Source organism: Marmota marmota, unplaced genomic scaffold (genome assembly GCF_001458135.2).
Source record: "Marmota marmota marmota unplaced genomic scaffold, marMar, whole genome shotgun sequence".
NCBI classification, from domain to species: Eukaryota; Metazoa; Chordata; class Mammalia; order Rodentia; family Sciuridae; genus Marmota; species Marmota marmota.
In genome coordinates, this window is record NW_026000211.1 from 7,048,938 (window position 1) to 7,068,747 (window position 19,810).

The 19,810-nt window shown below is 36.4% G+C and overlaps 1 protein-coding gene across 2 annotated transcripts in view; it reads right to left on the reverse strand.

Moving 5' to 3' along the window:
* Positions 1–19,810, reverse strand: part of Fgl1 (fibrinogen like 1) — a 33,365-nt gene that overhangs the window by 11,372 nt on the left and 2,183 nt on the right. For both annotated transcript variants that reach the window (XM_015486071.2, XM_048791829.1), the window contains 2 exons: positions 9,408–9,487; positions 6,233–6,413 (listed from right to left, as the gene is read on the reverse strand). In XM_015486071.2, the coding sequence (XP_015341557.1) occupies positions 6,233–6,413; positions 9,408–9,479 (253 nt within the window). In that variant the 5' untranslated portion in view covers positions 9,480–9,487. Of the gene's footprint in view, positions 1–6,232; positions 6,414–9,407; positions 9,488–19,810 lie in introns of those variants that run through there.

Genomic DNA, 19,810 nt, shown 5'->3' on the forward strand with positions numbered 1-19,810 from the left:
TGGGCTGTTCTAAAAACAAGGGAAATAATATATGATAATGTCCATAGATTACTCACATGCATTGAATACTTCTTTTGAGCTAAATACTATATTAAAAATATTGGCTCATTTAATCCTCATGACAAATAGATATTCTTATCATTTCCATTTTATGGGTGAGGAACATGAGACACAAAGATGTTATATAATTTTCCCAAAGGTCAGGGCTAACAAAATGGGCGGCTGGACTTGGAAACCAGACTTCCAAGTCTACACTGTAACCATTACACATGCCACCTCAAGAACTGACATAAAGACGAGGGGCTCCTGCAGAAGGGGACATGGGGGAGCCAGTGGTCTTGCTGGTCAAACAGACAAGATGCCAAATTGCTGCAATTATCACCAATGAATTTGAATTTGTTTCAGTAATATTTTAATTCATAATCCAAAGCACCCAAATGCTTGAAAACAGATACAGTTTAATTATACACTGTATAAAAATCATGTGATTTATGCATTGTTTGCACAAATTGCTAGGTTGTGTGTAATTAGGTGTTTTCTACCATGCAATGAATTAGAATTCAGAAAATAACTAATTTAGTAATAATATAGTAACTTGTAAATAAAAACAAAGATATTTATATTTCTACAGATCATATATGTGAGCAGTGTTTTGTTTTGTAAATTTAAGGATACCAGAAACATAGTTGGATATGAGCAGTCTCTTATATATTTTGTATAATATATGGTATTGGGATTGAAGTCAAATTCCTTGTATGTACAATTATGTCAAAAAGAACCCAGGCACTATGTATAAATATAATGTTCTATAATGTCTATGATAGACATAGTATATTACATTTTATTGAAATTTATGTGTTATATATTTATTTATTGAGTGTCTGACCTTGGTAGCCTCTCTAGCACTATTGGTCTCTACACTAAAAAATGAAGTACAATTGAACTGTATATTTCAGATTTTATTCCCTCATCTCCTTTCATGTTTGTACCATATGTGAAGAATATTAAGTGCAAACTTACTGACTTTAGGGTTTTGTTTTAGTTGTGTATCCAGAAAAAGTAATCTAGAATGTCTATCATCTACCTTATCATCATAACACATACATACATACACATACACACATACACACCACCATCACCACCATTACCCCCATCACCACCACCACCACCACCACCCCACCCAATATAATGGTTTGTAATGATCCGTTTCTTATGACTTTTCTACCTAATTCCTTTTTGCACAATCAGTCCTTCTCTGACCTTGGCATTTTAAATGTCCACTAATACCTTGATTTTTTCCTCAGTCACCTCTTGTTTCCCAGGGTTAGTGCCCCACCACTCTCAACACAACAGACTTCTTCCCATGATGAGTTGCACAATAACAAACAACTGCCTACCTACTGCCATTATGTGACCCTTGTTGGTGACTTGTTCACATGGTATTTGAACAGCTACTCTGAATCCTGAGCTTGGTTTGGAATTGGGGATAATGATTCTTTACTTGCTTCTATCAGTTCTTACCCTTGAGATCATTTCTGTACTTGTCTTTTGAATTACATATGTATATGCTCATACCTTGTATGATCAACCTGTTTCTCTCCTCTCATGTTGTTATTCAAATAACTGTCTTGTCTAACTCCATGGGTCTCTTTGAAGTACTTGCCTACACTTTTTTTCACCTGATCTGCTGACCAACTAAATTTTTTAAATATGTATTGAATATTTTTATAGGCCAGTCACTATGAGAGGTGCTGAAAATACTACTAATTGACAGTTTGGTAAGGGAGATAGACAATTAAGCACGCAGTTACAATACTCTGAGGTAAGTACAATGATATAAAAGGAAAGGCTGCTTCTGGTGTGCACAGAAGTGCAACCTCATCCAGGCTGCTGAGGCAGGAAAAGTTTCCTGAAAGAAGTGAGGGCTGGATTGGGGTCTGAAGGATGAATAGTAGGAGTCAGCTCAGGGGGAAGAAGGAAAATACAGAAGATATTCCACAGAGAGGAAAGGGTTCATGAAAAGTCCCAAAACTGCAAAGAGAAGGTACTACTGAGAAATCGATATAAATTTAGTGTACCTGCCATATAACATGCAAAAGGAAAAGCGCAGTAACCCAAATGTTTACATTCTGGTTCTCTGTATACTTTTTAAAATACCTTTGAAAATTATTTATTTATTCCTCCCATCAAACAGAAATTTCATATCTTTTGACCAGTATCTCCCAACTCTTCATCTCCCCTCGCCCCCATAGACTCTGGTAACCAACATTCTACTCTGTGAGTTCAAATTTTCTAGGTTCCCCCAAAAGTTATTTGTATTCTAAAATCTGACTTATTTCACTTAACCTAACGTCCTCCAGATTCACCCATGTTGTCAAAATGGCGGGATTTCCTTTGTTTTTTAAAGCTAAGTAGTGTTTCATTGTGTATATTTACCACATTTTCTCATCTATCCATCAACACCCTCCGTTGATTCCATATCTTGGCTACTGTGAATGGTGCTGAAATGAACATGGGAGTGCAGATGTCTCTTCCACATACTGATGTCATCGTCTTTGGATAAATTCCCAGGAGTGGGATTGCTGGATCATATGGTAGTTCTGCCACATACTTCTGACTACATATGCTGCTTCCACAAAGCATAATAATGGGGCTTCCTTTGCCAAAGTGATCCCTTCCGTTGCCAAACATACTTTAGTGCTCCATTTTGAGCTCCTCTGACCTGGAGGAGGTATCATCCCTAGAATCGAAGACCTCCTCCTTTATGCTTTTCTTATATTCTGTTCCCTCTCCCTTTCACCACTCCCACTTTCCTCTTTTCTCTAGCTTTGATAATGGACTTGGGGTTGTTGGTTGCTGCTTCTCTGATCACACTGATCCCTTTTCTGAAGTGGGGTGCTAACAGGGGCTGAGCAGCAAATTCAAGATCATGTGGGAGGATGTGTCAAATGTAACTGTCAAAGATTTATATGCATCTTCCCCAAGGAAGATGGTATAAGGGGAATAGATATGATACGTAAAATGCTTGTTTTTTTATTTTTTTATTTATTTTTTTTTTAATCAGGATCCTGTCTAGTTGTGTATATGGTTGTTGTTGCTATGGTCTGATTGTGTTTTCCAAACTTATATGTTGAAACTTAAAAAAATCACTACTCTGATAGTATTAAGTAGTGAGACCTTTATAAGGTAATTAAGTCATGAGAACAAACCCTCATGGATGGGATTAGAGATCTTATAAAGGACTCCTGCCATGTGAGGACAATGTTTGCCTTCTACAGAGTCCACAGCAGCCAAGCACCATCTTGGAACCAAAGACCCAGCCCTGACCAGACACCAAGGCACCAAACCTGCTGGCATGTCTCATCTTCAGTTCAGACTTCAGCCTCTAGAACTATAAGAAATAAATTTTTCTTGTCTATAAATTACCCAGACTCAGGTATTTTGGACAAATACAAATGGACTAAGACAACTGTAACAATTTATCTTTAGAACATAGAAAAGAAAATCATATTTATTAAGCACTCCCTGTGTGCTGGGTAGTCCTAAGTGCTTTATATGCGATCATTTATGTAATCCTCACAGAACTTCTGTAAACTAGATGCCATTATCAGAACCATGTTATAACTGAGAAAACGGAGGCACAGAGAAGTTAAATAGTTTTTTCAAGGAAATATTGCTACTAATGCTGTAATTAATTCTTTGAGCAATAGGCAAGACTTGACCTTGGTTAAGTGTTTGGGACAGTAGGCAGAGAAATCCAGAAAGAACTGATCTGGGCTACTGTGATGGAACCCAGAGTCAGTGTATGCCATTGTCCTCACTGTCACTGTGACAGCCTCTGCTGTCAGTCTAGAAAAATTCACCAGGAAAGGAAATCTCTTTTGACTTTCTTATTGAGAATCAGTTACATCAGAACATACCAATTTCATGGATGCCTTGCTGGTTTCAAACCTAGCAGAGAAACCGAAATATTATTGCTATTTCTCCTCTGGCTAGGGAATGCATGGCTCCAAATGTAACTGACTCTTCTAGAATAAGATTAATGTTTGGTGCCCTGTCTGTCAATATATGACAACCAGCTAACCATAGACTTAGGTGGTAGTAGGGTCAGGTGGCTCTCATAAGGAGTTATTGCAGTAAATCTGAATGTAGGTCGAGCACCTAGGCCTTTAAATGTTTGAAACTAATAAATAAAACATCTTTTTAAATCTATAAGCATGTCTCAGAGCTACTGCCTCATTTCCCCCCATCTCTGTGCTATGATTTGAATGTGTGTCCCTCCAAAATGCATATGATGGAAGCTGACACCCAATGCCTTCTGGGAAGTGATTAGGTCATGAGCACTTCACCCTTATAAACAGGACTGGTGCTCTTATAAAGGAGGTTGGAGGAAGTGCCCTAGTTTCTTTCATAGCCCTTCCACCACAAAAGATCCTTGCAAGGGATACCATCTGAGAAGCAGTGAGAGCCTTTATCAGACCCAGAATCTACTGGCACCTTGATCTTGAACATTCCAGAACTATGAGAAATAAATTTCTATTAATGATAAATTATTTTGTTATAGCAATCCAAACAGACTAAAACACCCTGCTTGATAGAAGAGGATGAGAACCTCTGTGGTAGATGATCTGATTTACTACTTGGTGGCAGATAGCAGAAGCCCAAATCATATCACAGTCCAAGTGTATTTAGGTAGGCATTTTTCCAGTATCCTCTGTTGATCCTCAAAATATCTCAAAGAAGGATCATGCAGGATTACATTTTGGGTTGACCAACATGATCTGGAACATACATTATTCTAATGATGAAAGACACTCTTCTGAAAATGGTACACTATTTCCCTAAAAGGTTTTCCTTATCTGTACTACCCATTGACTATTATTCATCAACAAGATTTTCCTCTATCATGCATTTAAAGCCACAGGATGTTGACTGACACATTCTGTGTGTCTCCTGGATTTAGGAAGTAGGGTTCAAAGCAAAATTCATCTGTCCACTCTCTGATTTCCAAATGACTGCAAATGGACTGCATAGGAACCTACCTCACAATACCCCTTGCCAACTGATGTATTTATCATATCCCTTATGAATTTACCCCAACTTGCCACTGAAACCCTCCATTCTATAGCAACTGTGACTCTCAGTCTTAGTACTTCTGTTTGTCCCTTACCTCATTGCTATTTCACTGATCAGTCAAGTTCTGGACACACTGCAGTTCTCCCAGAAGGATTTCTATGATACCTTCTAGTGAATTAGTGACGAAGGACACCAGTTGACCCTGCACCTGAGCAGTCTAAATGACACTTGAGCTACTTTTCATTATAAAGGTACTCGCTTTGTAGGACAGCTGATATCTGTGGTTGTGCAAGATGTATTAATTTGCTAAGGCTTCCATGATAAAATACCACTGAATGATTGACTTAAATAACAGAAACAAAAGATTCTTAAATGATTGGCACATTATACACTTCAATGCATATATCATTACCCTCTATGGAGAACTGTTCATCTGACTTCCTCCATGGGGGAAGTATTGCCCTAACCAAGAGGAAAATTAATAAGCTACAAAATATACATATCAAAAAACTTCTCTTTTATGTTCCTTAATAAGTATGGTTCTTTTTCCTTTCCTGCCATTTTATTATACTAATTTATTTGCCCCCAACCCCAAGGCACATCAGAGTTTCAGAAGGGAAAAGTGGGCACAGTGGCATGTGCCTGTAATCCCAGCTACTCAGGAGGCTGACACAGGAAGATCACTTGAGCCCAGGAGTTCAAGACCAGAATGAGTCAGGGAGACCCAGTCAGAAAAAACAAAAACAAAGAAACCAACAACAGAAAGAAAAACTGCATTAAACATGGAAAGATTCACCAAAACAAAGCTCATATAGAAAAATTCATAATTATAATCTGCCATTTGTACAATAATATTTAAAAATCTATCATAATTTCTTATAAAACTATAGAAATTCTCAGGTACTTAGCATTCATATTAAACACTCCCTGCACTCCCAGATAATATTGAAAACACTCCCAGATAATATTAAAACACTCCCAGATAATATTGAAAAAAGGGTAAAATATGGTAGAAGACTTCTAAGATATGTTTCATATTGCTTGTTACTGCAACAGAAAAAGCTCTTTTGCAAGACCTGAAGTGAACAAATAACCAGCACTGCAGCTGAGTATATGATAAAAGTTACTGAAAGACTTAAGAAAGTTCAATTCTGACCTGCATACTGTCTCTTGCCTCCAAGGTCAATGACACTATTCTCCTCTGCTCTATCGAGGAACTGGACTTCCTTGTCACGCAAAAGCTGTGCAATCATGACCTGTTGCTGTTTGACTCGAGTCTCCAGCCGGCGCACCTGGGCTCTGAGCCGTGCCTGCTCCTGGAAACAGTCCTCGAGAGCCTGCAAAGCAACGTGCATCTATCTCATTTTCATGGAAAATAAATGTGGCTAGCAATTTGGATAAAGCAATGACTCAAATTGGTCTCCAACTCCCATGTGAGAATGTTACTCGAACCAGAGAAGTGGTGTGAAAATTTATAATACAATTTGCTATTTGAAGAATAAGTGGCTTATGCTACTCCTGAACTCAAGAATGAAATCATATAATCAGAATGACTATGCTAAGAGATTTATAGTTGTTGTCTCATTCAGTCCTCTTGACAATTCCATGAAGTAGGAATGGACTCAATTCTGATCAGAAGACTTCCTCATGAAAGCCCAGAATGTAAAAGAACTCTGGACTTCTCAGCTCAAGGAACATTTTCTCCATCTCTGCAGGAAACCACCTAAACAGTAAATTGTTTTATAGCAGTTACTCCTATCATTTAACTAACAGTAAAGTGCTTATGGAAGTTAATTTTATCGGTAGTATGTTATTCCCCATAAAAAATGAGGTTTTCAAATGGCCTTTTGGTATTCATGTGTTTTTAAATATAATTTCATGCGTATAATCTGATGACATATGGTTACCTTTGTAAGGGTTGCTGATTTAGACTCATATAGCAGAGTAGCCCACTCGTTTGCCACTGTTGGAAATTCTATTGGAACCACTTTAACTTTTTGTTTTAGTCTTTATTTTTCTTTCTGCTGCTTCAAAATGGCATGGAAAGAGCCTGAATTGGTTCAGTTATGTCATTTATCTTCTCTTGAAAGGCCAATAACCCAAGAAATGTGTAAGAGTGGACAAGTCTATAAACTACTCTCCTTTTTTCACTTTTATTTATTTTTTGTTGGTTCATGTTAACTACACATTACAGTAGAATCTGTTTTGACATAATAATAAAAGCATGCAATGAATCACATTCTAGTTCAGACCTCAGTACCTCTCCTTCCCCTTCACTTTTCCCACCCGTTGCTCCCTTCCCATTATTAATCTTTCTGCCATTTACCTATAGTTTTTTTAAATTAACTTCTTGTGTATATACACAATGGTGAGATTCACTGTCGCATATTCATGTATGTACATAGGAAAGTTATGTCAAGAGTCATTCCATTGTCTTTCCTTTCCCATCCCCATCCCTTCCCTTTAAGCTTTCTTCTAATGTGACAGCAGACTGAGCAGAGCTCTTTCAAGATAAAGCAAATGTGGTAGGTGAATTGGGAAAGAGAATTGCTGAGGTGGGTCTCCTAGGAAGAACTCCTGAGGCCAAAACACTGCAATAAAGACCCTTGAGTACTCAATTCTGGGAAAGCCTCTGGGAGAACGGAAAGAGACTTGAGACAAATTTTTGCCATTTTCCCATTTCACCTCAACACCTCTTTCTATTTGTAGCTCATGTCATGATCTCTTCTGCTAATTAAAAATGTTTACTTCTCTAAGGAGGGTGCATGGGGGCAGGAAAGATGGTGGAATGAGATGGACATTGTTGCCCTAAGTACATATGGTGCAACTCTATATCGTGTACAACCATAGAAATGTGAAGTTGTGCTGCAATTGAGTAAAATGAATCAAAATGCATTCTGCTATCATACATATCTAATTAAAATTAATTAATTAATTAAAAAATGTTTACTTCTCAAAAACTGTGAATTTTTTTTCTTCTTTCTTCCTTTCTTTCTCTTTCTCTCTTTCTTTCTTCCTTTCTTTCTCTTTCTCTCTTTCTTTCTTTCTTTCCCAGAGACTGAACTCAGTAGGGCTTAACCACTGAGCCACATCTTGAGCCCTTTTTTTTTATATCTTATTAAGAGACAGGGTCTTATTAAGTTGCTCAGGGCCTCCCTAAATTGCTAAGGCTTGCTTTGAACAATCCTCCTGCCTCCGCCTCCAGAGCTGCTGGGATTATAGGCGTGCACCACCACGCCTGGCAGAAATTGTGAATTCCAATATATAATTGCCTTATGCTACTTTTACACAGATAATATCCTAAAACATTCAAATATGGTCAGATAAATTTCCTAATTTACATTTGCTAATTTCCTGTCCTACATACTTTTTCCATAAATAGGATCTCCTGTGTTCGAGGCCCTCTGACAGGCAGGCAGAACAGGATGATTAAATGTTTTATTGAGTAAAGGAAAGAGTTACACTGTCTTCCTGAGAAGGGCTATAAATTCAGCTTACAAATTTCAGGAGGACAGAAATTCAGCCTTCAAAAAAAAAAAAAAAAAGATAGCAATGGAGAATCCATGATAAAGGCCCTTCCTTAGCTCTAGGTCCAGGTCACTAAATTTCTCCCCTTTTTCTAGAATTGTTTCCTATTTGTTCTTGGTACTGTGTCCTATCACACTTTGATTTATCCTGAGAATTATTTGCTTAGCCCCTTGAGTCACACAAGATAAAAAATGAAGAACAAGAACATTTCATGGTGTCTCGATCTCTTGTCACTTTACAGTAAAGGAAAATTGTTTGTGATATTGTTAAATAAAGTGCACTACATAATTTAAAAATAGCTGAAGGGATTAAGGCCAAGTATGTTCAATCTTTATGAGATTGCATATAGGGGTTTAGTAAGCTTATTTAAAACTTAGGAGTCTTCTTTTTCCCTGAAATTTGAGTAAACAAGTATTTTGTCCTTTTTGATTCACAAAAGGAAGACACAAGTTTATCGTAATTACTTTTAAATAATCCAGGTAGCCTACACTAATAGTGTTCAGTGTTAGAAATTCCAAGGGCAATTCTAATTACTGTAGCCAGTTTTAAATTCTTAATATTAAACAAGGAAATAACCCCAGTGAATTAAAAATATTTACTTACTTGTTGTAAATACTGATTTTTACTTCACAAATTTTTTTTAAGTAAGTGCTACTTATATGCCAGGAACTTCCACAAAATTCATGTATCCCCTTACCCTTATTTAACTTTTTTCAGTAACCAGTTTACTACAAGTTTTCTGCAAAATAAAAGAAAATCCAGGTCAAAGTAGACTTTACAATCAGTTTTCACAGTAAACTTACCCAGCCTTCCCTGCCCATTATCAGAGTAGTGGTGACAAGAAAGAAGCTGAATATCTTCATCATTTTCCCCATTGAAATAACTGAAAGAACAAAAAGAATTTTGCAAAGTGTTCAACTTCAAATTTTTCATGAGACCAGAACTGAATTCAGGTAGCTCCAAGAGGTTGGCTGCAGCTCCAGGACATCCCTAATCTAGAGTAGGCTTGGAAAGTCTCCAGGACTTCCCACCACACAAAAGAAATCACAGTGTACTTAAAGTACATTGAACCTATTTAGTAAGACTAATATAAAAGGGATGGGAGCTTCTTTAGGTGTCCTGATATGTTGCTTGGATGATAGTATAGAAAAGTCACAAGCTCAGTAAACAGATCTGGGACCATATTTTGGTTGAGATACTTCCTTGTTTTAGAACCATAGGCAATTTACTAAATGCTCCTGATCTATAAGTTGGAAATAATAATTGTTCCTACTTTATAGGGCTGTGAAAATTTTGAGAGAATATTTTTAGATAGTTGGCATATGATAAGTGATAAATAAATGGTAACTCATTTTGTATATTGATGTTCTTATATTTTTATTTTATTTTTTATTTATTTTTAATTTTTTTTTTTAGTTGTAGATAGACACAATATCTTTATTCTTATTTATTAATGTGGTACCAAGGATTGAACCCTGGGCCTCACACATGCGAGGCAAGCGCTTTACTGCCGAGCGACAACCCCAGCCTTGTATTTTTATATTTTTAATTTTTTTTTTAGTTGTAGATGGACATAACTTTGATTATTTATTTATTTTTATGTGGTGCTGAGGATGGAACACAGTGCCCCACATGTGCTAGGCAAGTGCTGTATCACTGAGCCACAACCCCAGGCAGAAGTCTTTGTATTCTAAAAAAAAGAAAGTTATAACAAGTAGGAAGTGATATTCATTGTTTTTCTCAATGTTTTAATGGATAGGAAAGAAGACAAGATAATATAAACATTTAACTCTTCTTAAAGTGTGAAGGAAAATTAATTTTAACACTAATTAAGGAAGTGGTTCCTACACTTTACTACTCACTAAGATCACTTAAGAAGCTTAAAATCTCCATATCTAAGGATTAAATCCAATGTGTAAAGGTGGCAATTTTTGCAAAGTTTAGGAATCAATGATTTAAGCACTTAAAGAAAATTTTTAAAAAATCTATGCCAACCATGTAGGTAGTTCTCAGTCCTCCTGGGGCCAGCAACCTACCAACCAACCAGCAACAATAACAATAAAAACCCAGTTACAAAAATGGGAGGGTCTATCATTTGAATTCAGTGAAAAAAAAATTTAAAAAAAAACACTTTGGGAAACATTATAAAATATAATGTGGATTTTTAGAATATGTGAAACTATGCATTTTAGAGTTATAAACAGTCTGCTAGACATAATTATAAAATATCTTTTTCTTTCTTTTTCTTTTTTTGGCAGTACTAAAGTTTAAACCCAAGAGCACTTTACCCCTAAGCTACATCCCCAACCCTTTTTATTTTGAAACACAGTCTTGCTTCATTGCCATGGCTGGCCTTGAACTTGTGATCTTCCTGCCTCAGCCTCCCCACTTGATGGGATTACAGGTGTGTATATATGCAGCTCTGCCTGGCATAACTCTATAATTTGACTTCAAACATTTGTGCCTCTGTTTTTTACAACCTACCTAGAACTGTGCCATCTGTTATACAAGCATTGTGCTACTTCATCTTCAAATAATTCTATAAGGCAGGTTCGTCCAGATGAATAGATCAGAAAGGTTAAGTCACTTTACTGAGATTGCCCAACTGGAAATAGGAAGGCCCACGCACCTAATCAGCATTTTATGGGAACTTCCTCACTCTGCTCTTGGTACATACAGGGTTGCTAGAGATCCTGAGACTTGGCCTTCTGTAGTGAACATCACTCTGTCACTCCTGAACATGGCTTTGACTTATTTGTTCCTGAATCATATGTGCCTCCAAAAAAAAAAAAAAAAAAAAAAAAAGTTAGGTCAACTTAGCCAGAGGAGACAGCTGCATAAAAGCAGAAGCAGACCTAGGAAATGGTAGTGTTAGCAAGAGCTTATTTATTGATCATCAGTTACTGGCTTAGCACTATATTAATGTGAAAAATAAAGCATAGTTGCCTAAGTGAGGTAATGGTTTGGAAAAGAAATGAAAATAAATATTACAAAGGAAATTAAAGACTATAAATTAAGTACACATGAAACCATGTGTATTGGGGGATTTTCCTTTATTTTTTAATTGGTGCATTACAATTATACAAAATGGTAGAATTCACTGGAAACTATATCTATTTGTAAAACTAAACTTTTCCATACAACCCCTCAAGGCAAAATTAATTACTTCCTCTACCGTGATCCCATAATACTACATTCACAGACTAGCATACCACTTGCTCACTCAGTAGACACTGTTTATATGCCTTCTATATTCTAGGCCTTGAGCCAGGTGATGGAATTATTATTTGGCTAGTGTGTTATTTGTCTTTCTCTATTTCCCTTGGATCCTTAAAATAAGATTTTTGAAGGCAATAGTCATATCATACTGTTATACCCACAACATTTAATTCATTGTGGTGATCCCCGTAAAAGTTTAGTAGATGCCTCATCAGAAATTATTCCCCAGTTAGCAAAAACCTTTCCAGAGGGGAAAATGTGATCTTCTTGCCATAAAACTGGTCTGCTTATACTGACCAGTTAATACATATTTCTTCCTCTACAGGAAAACAAGGGGTTAAGTGTATATTGGAAAACAATCCTGGGGATAGGCTGTAGCTCAGTGTCAGAGCGCTTGCCTAGCATTCATGAGGCACCGGGTTTGATCCTCAGCACCATGTAAAAGTAAACAAATAAAATAAAGGCATGTGTCCATCTACAACTACAAAGAAAAAAAAAAAGAAGAAGAAGCCTGAAGATGGAGGTGGGGACTTATTATTATTTTTCTTTTTCACAAAATCCCACTAGCAAAGGAGTAATCAAAAAAAAAAAAAAAACATGAAAGAAAGAAACCAACAAGTTGAAGTGAAAGGGAGAAAAGACACCAGGTGTGCCATGTCAACAAGCTCCCAGATGAGAAAAATCCTGTGGGGGAGTTGGCAGAGCTGCTCCAGCTGGGGACAGCAGGAGTCGCAAGCCTGCACTCCAGAACTGGGGGCAGGATGGGAGACAGCAGCTGGCTTAGAAGGCGGAGTGAGGCTGGGCGGACACCAGATCCTCACCTGAATCTTGAGCAGCTAGGTGCATGCTGCTTGTCCTGTGCCACCAGAATATGGAAGGGTTACTTTCTATCGAGGTTGAACCAGAGAAGCTCCAGGAAGGGTAATGGCAGGAGCGCTGGAGGAAAGCAGAGGGACAAGGTTCTAAAAGTTGAGACCCCTCCCAGGCTACTTCTGTTCTCTAGTCAGGCAGCTCTAGAGTCCTTCCATGGTTACTCAGGCCAGAGCTGCCTCTCTGGAAGAGCTGAACAGCCCCCTTTGAAAAGATCTTCAGAGACTGACAATGGGGGATTCTCCAAAAAAGGAGCCTTGACTTTGTTCCCCAAAGAAGCCCACCACTAGGCAAGCCTCATTTAGGCCCACAGGAAAGGTATAGACACAATATTTTGCTTATTTCATTTTAATATTTTTAGTTGTAGATGGACACAATGCCTTTACTTTGTTTAGTTTTTTTGTTTGTTTGCTTATTTGTTTTTAATGTGGTACTGGGAATCAAACCCAGTGCCTCATGCATGCTGGGCAAGCGCTCTACCACTAAGTCACAACCCCAGACCGTTGCTTATTTCTTTTAAAGGTGGGTTTATCTCTGAAGGTAATAATATTCCTTCCTTCCTTCCTTCTTTCCTTCCTTCCTTCCTCTTTCTTTCTAGTGCTGAGAATTGAACCCAAGGCTTTATGAATGCTAAGCATACCACTGAGCTACACCCCCAGCCTGTAACATTCAATTTGTGAGAAATACCAAATTCCTATATCACAATCTGGGGCAGAAATCCATATAACAACAATTAGCTTATCATAAAAATATATATTATTCTCTTATTATTTAACTCTTTTACCAAACAGTATGAACAAAATAACTAAAATGTATAGAAAGAAGTAAATGATTAGATGAACTCTAGATAGGGCAAAGGGGAGGAAGGGGAAAGGAGGAGGCATGGGGGTGGGAAAGATGGTGGAATGAGATGGACATCATTACCCTAAGTACATGTATAAAGACATGAGTAGTGTAACGCTGTGTACAACCAGAGATATGAACAATTGTGCTCATATGTGTAATATGAATTGTAATGTATTCTACTGTCATATATAACAAATTAAAATCAAAACAATTTTTTAAAAAAGAAAGAGGTAAAGTACTAAATAAATGAGACAACTAAACGGGCAAATAAATTAGATAAAAATATAGACTAACTTTTTGAAAAATAAGTATCCTTTTATACATTTGTACCTATAGTTTATAGCAACAATTTAGGAGCACTCTGGTATTTCATTATATTACCTTAATAACTATTTTTCTTTAAAATTCAATCATGTATTGATAATCTACTTTACTCCAGGTGCTATGTATACTAAATGCTTTTATATATACTTATTAAACATATTTCATGATGAAATATTAGCTTGGATTAAAACAGGAAATACTAACTTTAATTGTATCACTTAAAATGCTTTCTAATGTGACTTCTTCTATGCTTTTATAGAGGGTAGAATGAGTTGAGAAGAGAATTGCAAAGAACAGAAGTCCAAAGCGATTGAGAACAAAAGATTATCGAATAGGTGTGCTGCCAATTGAAATTTCCTAATTAATAAAATAATATTGGAATTATTTCTAGGTTACATTTATTATTTTCATGAAAAGTGTAATCATTTCCTTACACAAATTATTCTACGGAGCCATCATTTAACACAGTAATGTCCTAAACTATGCATTTGCAGATGTTGAGGTCATATTCCAAATCTGCAAAATTTTGAGTTGAAATAAATATCCAACCAAAGATATCTGATGTTATAAGTAAACACATTTGCATTTTGAATCTGCAGGTGGTTTCATGGTTTTTTGCCTGCTAGTTCTAGGATGGATCTGTCATTACCACTGGTCCATCTATTAAGATTCATTTGTGAAGAAAAAGCCTACAGAATATAATTACAGTCATTAAATTTATGGAATGAAGACATTTCCACTCTCCAAATTGAGCATGGTCATCAAATACTATTATAGTAAGATTTATTTTTTTTATAGATTTAGCTATACTGATGCTTTAATCTTGTTCATTTGGACATAATTATATACAATTAAAGACTAGCAAAATGCAACAAATCTCTAAAGATATATTTTCTTTCCTCTGTCAGAATGGAAGTCAGAAAAAAAGGGAGAAAGAAAATCCAATCATTTGCAATGACTACACTTCATAAATTACACTTGAAAAAGCAATTTATGTCAATATATCCACTGTTGTTTGTACTAAATATCAGTAGTTTTGTATTATATTTCATTGGAAATTTAAGACTGACTTTTCCTAAGAAAAGTAGAGATGATGGGTAGAGTTCTGAAAATCATCAAGAAGGAAGAGCTCTCTATGGGAGACTTGACCTGGTTGTTTATAAATAGGTATTTTCCTACTTGAATCATACAAGTTTTTCAAAGTTCATATTTCTGCTACATTCTAAGGACTCTAAATTACCAATTCTTTTTCAAAATAGAAAAGACAAGTATCTTTAGACTTTAATACTCTCATTAATTCTCTCTATTATTATTTAATATTATTTAATTTTAAACTGCAATTTAAAAATTGTAATTTTAGCCAGTCATGGTGGTGCATGCCTGTAATCCCAACAACTCAGGAGGCTGGGGCAAGAGGATCTCAAATTTAAGACCAGTTTCAGCAATTTAGCAAGACCCTGTCTCAAATGAAAAAATAAAAGAACTGGGGATGTGGCTCCATGGTAAAGTGCCCAGGGTTCAATCCCAGTAAACCGCCTCCCAAAAATTCTAATTTTAACAAGAAAAGTAAATCAGCATCCCTGTTCTAAAAAACAAATGTAATTGAGAGCAGGGAGTTGAGCAGATATTTGTACATCAATATTCATTTCAGCGTGAGTTAAAATAGCAAAAATGTGGAAACACCCAAAATGTCCATTAACAGATGAATAGGTAATTGGGTGTGGTGGCACACACCTGTAATTCTAGTGACTATGGATGCTAAGACAGGAAAATCACAAGTTCAACACCAGCCTCAGCAACTTAGTGAGACTCTGTCTCCAACTAAAAAATAAAAAGGGCTGGGAATATAGCTCAGTGGTAAAGTGCTCCTGGGTTCAATCCCCAGTACCAAAAAAGAAAGAGAAAAGTCAAAATGATAACTTTTATGTTATATATATTCTATTACGAAAACTTCCCCCAAACAGTTATACTTGTGGGTTACCTTTTGCATCAATTAAAATTATCTAGCATATTTCAATATCTAAGTATCTGAACATATTTTATTCCTTATTCATTGTAGCTAAATTTTTAAAAAAGACATTGAATAGTTTAAAGGGTTAGATCAGCTACAAATTGATAGGGATTTTATTAAGAAGTAACGCTATTCATTTAAACTGAATTATAACAAGAGAAGTATATTTGAGAAGAAAAGATTAAGAAGAAAAACAATAATAGGAACAAATGAATTAGAATGAGAAAGTTTCAGCTTACATTCTTGAACTATTCTTAGTTCAAGTTTTTAAGACCTAGTGGATTCTAGTCTTTTCCTTTCTATCACCAGATAATCACTAACCTGGAGTAGGCTTTAGTATCTTCCTTCACAAAAGAAGAATAATATTTTAATAATAGCCCAGGAAAATTGCTGAGTGAGCCTTTGGGGGCAGCTGCTGTACTCCCACAAAGATGACAAATAATGTGCTTTGCTTGGGGCATTATTTAGAAGAACATGAATTTGCTGACAGGCAGAATCCACTTCTACAAGGCTACAATATTACTTAAAATCAAAGGTCAACTCCATCAGCCCAACATGCAGGTTGAAAAACTGAGGAAATCAATCACTTGTATCATATTTGTTCCTAAGGATTACTAAACATGCTACCAATATGTAATTGGTCACTCCTTTATTTCATACTGCTCACAATGAAAATAAAGAAGTAAACAGAATTCTACCTAATGATTTCCCAAAGACTGTGCAGCCTCCTGTTGCTAAAATATTCAGCAATAACCTGGTTTTATGCAAATACTGTATTCTATGTTAATACATGTGCTTTTTAAAATACATAAAAACAAACTGCTAATGGATAGACAATACCTGAAATCTCATGGTTTTTTTTGGGGGGGGGGGTACCAGGGTGTGAACCAGGGATTGAACTCAGGGACACTCAAACACTGAGCCACATCCCCAGCCCTATTTTGTATTTTATTTAGAGACAGGGTCTCACTGAGTTGCTTAGTGCCTCTCTTTTGCTGAGGCTAGCTTTGAACCTCACAATCCTTCTGTCTCAGCCTCCCAAACTGCTGGGATTATAGGCATGTGCCACCAGGCCCAGCTAATCTCATGGTTCTTGCATAAACTAATCTTCAGAATGATTCTGGAAGCAAAATTACAACATTTACTTTTTACTAAATGCAGTTAAAATAGGTAAGCAAAGTAACTTTACCAGTAATGACTCTACCTTCTCAACTTACAAAACAACATTCAACTGCTTTTCACCATCTCTGTTGCCACCTTCTGGTCTGAGTTAGCATTTGTTCCCAAACAGTACATTTTTGAGAATTACACTGGGACAAGTCAAAACTATGCCTTTCCTAAGCAAACCAAGATATATGGTGACCCACATATGCTATGGTTTGCTATATATCCTCCAAATTCCATGTGTTGGAAACTAAATCCTCAAATCATATGCTAACGATATTTGGAGATAGAACCTTTGGAGGTGATTGGGTTATGAGGTCTCTAACCCTCCTGAATAGATTAATCCATTAAAGGGTTATAAAGGGAATGGCTTTGTTGTGAAAGATCTGTCTCACCATGTGATACCCTCTGCCATACCATGACTCAGCAGGAAGGCTCTTACCAGATGCAGAGCTGATGCCAGGCCATGGTCTTGGACTTCCCAGCCTCCGGAACTATAAATAAACCTCTCTTCCTTATAAATGACCCAGTCTGTTGTATTTACCACATAACAACAGAAAAGGAACTAAGACATCCACCTCCACAAACCTTTCCTACCACTCTCCCCTGACTCCCTATCATCTGGCCACATTGGCCTCTTGGGCATTTCTCAGACACACTAACATACACATACTCCTTGGAGTACTTGTACTGCTGTTCCCTCTGCCTCAAATGCTCTTCTAAACATTTCCATGGTTTGCTGCATCATAGTCTTCAGGTCCTTGCTCAAATATTCCCTTCCATAGATATTTTCTGTGACTATCATATATAAAACACTCACTGTCCCCCCGTACCCGACATCTCAGCTACAATGCGTTAAGCTGCTCCTTAGCAGTTATCACCAATATAATAAAATATGGTGTGTGTTCCCACCTACCTCCTGTCTTCAATGTGAGTACCAGCAGGGGAGGGACTTGATCTATTTTATGTGCTGCTGTGTCCTAATGCTGGGTGAATAGTTAGGTATTGTTGTGTTCATTTCTTAGGGCTGCTATAACAAATTATCACAAAATAGATGGCTTAAAACAACAGACATTTATTATCCCATAGTTCTGGAGAATAGAAGTTCAAAATCAGCAGTGCCATGCTTCTTCCAAAGTCTCTAGGGAAAAAACTCTTGCCTTTTCTAGCTTCTGGTGATTACCAACAATCCTTGATATCCTTTGGCTTCTCTTCCTTCTGTGTAGTTCTTTGACGAAATTACCCTCTTTATATAAGGATGTGGGGTTTGGATTAGGGTTAAAGATAATCCTTGACCTCGTTTTAACTTGATCACATCCACAAAGATCTAATTTAAAAATAAGATTACATTCACTGGTAATAGAAACTAGGATTGAACATATATTGGAGAGCATAATTCAACCCAGAATAGGTATTCAAAAAATATTTATTGAATGGATGAGAAGAAAATTTGCATGCCTAAATTAAAATTTTATAGTTTCTCACTAGAGATCAAATTATTTTGTGTTTGTTCAGTTTATTAGAGATATTCCTGTCATAGTCCCTCTATCTTCTCTACCTCTCAGCAATAACTAAACACACTTAATAACCCATGATGTTCAAAAATTTTTTGTTCAGGATTTGCAAATATGACATTTTGGTGTATGATAGCTTATTTTGGTTTTAAAAGAGACTTAGATATATAAAATCCTGAAGGAAAATAGATAAATAAAAACTTAATACCCAAAATATTCAAAATTTGGCTTTCTCAATAGACCAAGGCAATTGTCATGAATATAATAAATTTTCAGGTGGGGCTGGGGTTATGGCTCAGTGTCGAAGCGCTTGCCTAGCACGTGTGAGGCACTGTGTTTAATCTTCAGCACCACATAAAATAAAGGTAGTGTCTATCGGCAACTAAAAATTTTTTTTTTAAATTTCAGTTTGATTCACATTTTCAGCTGGCAATAAATATATTTCTTGAGCAAAATTATAATAGACATATAGGGTTGGGCTGTAGCTTAGTGGCAGAGCACTTGCCTAGCATGTGTGAGGCACTGGGTTTGATCCTTAGCACCACATAAAAATAAATAAACAAAATAAAGGCATTCTGTCCATCTCCAGCTACAATTTTTTAAAATTACAACAGATATGAAATGCTGAAATTTTCAAAAAATCTCACTTATGCCCTTCTGGCCTTTAATTAAATTTAATTTCAAGATTTATGATAAAGTTCAAGTACTAAAAAGTAAACAACAACAAAAAAGTAACCCTTTGTATAATAGAGATTTCTCACACATGTAATCAATTACATAATCATAAACATAGTCCTAGAAATTTTAAAGTTACAGGAAATAAGAAACAAGCAAAAATGTTTTTAAGTAATCAAAAATAAAAAATTAGGATGAAACACAAAAAATATTTTTATAAAACATAAAGAGATTTTAGGTAGAAAGCATTATCCCATGAGACTGGAACACGATGTCAAAACATAATCACAGGAAGTGAGATCATCGTCCAGAGACTCCGAGAGGGGATATTACTTATTTAAAGAATGAAATAGCCGGGCGGGGGACACACGCCTGTAATCCCAGAGGCTCAAGAGGCTGAGGCAGGAAGATCAGGAGTTCAAAGCCAGCCTCAGCAACAGCGAGTCGCTAAGCAACTCAGTGAGACCCTGTCTCTAAGTAAATACAAAATAGGGCTGGGGATGTGGCTCTGTTGTCAAGTACCCCCGAGGTCAATTCTCGTACCAAAAAAAAAAAAAAAAAAAAAAAAAAAAAAAAAAAAAAA